General features: G+C 62.1%; 1 protein-coding gene across 1 annotated transcript in view; it reads left to right on the top strand.

The window, feature by feature from the left end:
* Nucleotides 1-811: 811 nt before the first annotated feature.
* LOC103368898 (metabotropic glutamate receptor 7-like) overlaps nucleotides 812-1,592 on the top strand; it is a gene marked incomplete at its 3' end in the record, with an annotated part of 228,378 nt that continues 227,597 nt past the window's right edge. The window contains exon 1 of the mRNA XM_008297428.1: nucleotides 812-1,309. Within this exon, the coding sequence (XP_008295650.1) occupies nucleotides 812-1,309 (498 nt within the window). The remainder of the gene's footprint in view (nucleotides 1,310-1,592) is intronic.

Genomic DNA, 1,592 nt, shown 5'->3' with positions numbered 1-1,592 from the left:
AAAAGAGAGAGAGAGAGGGAGAGAGAGAGAGCTGGTGGATGGTCGAGAGAGGCAGGGTTCCGCTCCTCCGGCTCCGTCAGGACTCTCAGCCCGCTCTCCGCTCACCACGTTCGGACACTTTCGGAGCGCAGAGACGCCGAACAGCCGCGCGTCTCCGGTTCCTCCCAGACAGGTGACCGCGGTGAAGCAGCAGCAGCAGGAGGAGCAGCAGGAGAAGGAGGAGGAAAGAGGGGGTGAGGAGCGGGTGAGGAGGTGTCACCCACGGCTCGGCTCGCAGCTTTATCTCCCTCCACCGCCCGCGTTTCGCGTCCTGCTTCTCGGGGAGCCGTTAAAGGTGTGTGACGCGGATCCGCAGGTGCGCTCAGGTTCTTCATCCTCCGCCGCGTCTCTGTGATGTGACATCAGCGCCGGACGCGGCTGGCTGGCTGGGTTTATTTTTTTTATTTTATTTTATTTTTTTTCTTTCTTCTCCTCTCCACGGCGGACGGAGTTCACGGAGCGCTTCTCTCCCGCTGAACGCTGCGCTTTTTTCCCCCCTCGTCGTTTCTTCCGCGCTGGAATGGGATCACGAGCAACAAGCGGCGGCGGCAGAGTGCAGCAGCAGCAGCAGCGGCGGCGGCGGCGGCTCTGCGCACGCCTGACACGGATAGCGCGCTGGTGAATCCTCGGCGCGGATGCTGGAGCTCTCACCTGCGGGATTACTGCGTCCTGAGCGGGTGTCTTTGGTTTTTTCTTTCTGGGAATGAACTGTTGGATTTCTGAAACTCTCCCGAGAAGTGCGGCGGTTCTGCGTTTCCCCGGTTTCAGCGTCATGGCCCGGCGCTCCGGCGGACCCCCCCGGCTGCTCCGGCTCCTGTGGTTGCTCCAAGCCCTGCTGGACCTGGCCGGCTCCCAGGAGATTTACGCGCCGCACTCGATCCGGGTGGAGGGCGACGTGACGCTGGGGGGGCTCTTCCCGGTGCACGCCAGGGGGGTCCCGGGGATGCCGTGCGGGGACATCAAGAAGGAGAACGGCATCCACCGGCTGGAGGCGATGATGTACGCGCTGGACCAGATCAACGGCGACGACGAGCTGCTGCCCAACGTCACCCTGGGCGCGCGGATCCTGGACACCTGCTCGCGGGACACGTACGCGCTGGAGCAGTCGCTGACGTTCGTGCAGGCGCTGATCCAGAAGGACACGTCGGACGTCCGCTGCACCAACGGGGAGCCGCCGGTGTTCGTGAAGCCCGAGAAAGTTGTGGGAGTCATCGGCGCGTCCGCCAGCTCCGTGTCCATCATGGTGGCCAACATCCTGCGCCTCTTCCAGGTACGGTACCGGCGGGATCACGACCCGCGCGCCGAGGCCTCCGTGACGCGTCCAGGTGTGAATCCTGCAGGACGCCACGGCTCGGTGCTGCTGCTGGTGCTGCTGGTGCTGGTGCATAGTCTGGTTCTGGTTCTGAGTCCTCAGAGGGAGGAGGGCTGCTGACACATGTTTGAACTGTGTTGCTTTGTTGGTTTTTCAGGTTTTCCTGCTGATTTCTCGCCTGTTTTTGCAGCTTTATGCTGATTTATTGATATTTTTAGTGTTTTTGTTGCCTCCTGCCTGC

This window comes from Stegastes partitus, unplaced genomic scaffold (genome assembly GCF_000690725.1).
Source record: "Stegastes partitus isolate 25-593 unplaced genomic scaffold, Stegastes_partitus-1.0.2 Scaffold1218, whole genome shotgun sequence".
In the NCBI taxonomy this organism is placed as follows: domain Eukaryota; kingdom Metazoa; phylum Chordata; class Actinopteri; family Pomacentridae; genus Stegastes; species Stegastes partitus.
Note: the sequence above shows the minus strand (reverse complement) of the source record. Positions and strands in the feature narration are given on the sequence as shown.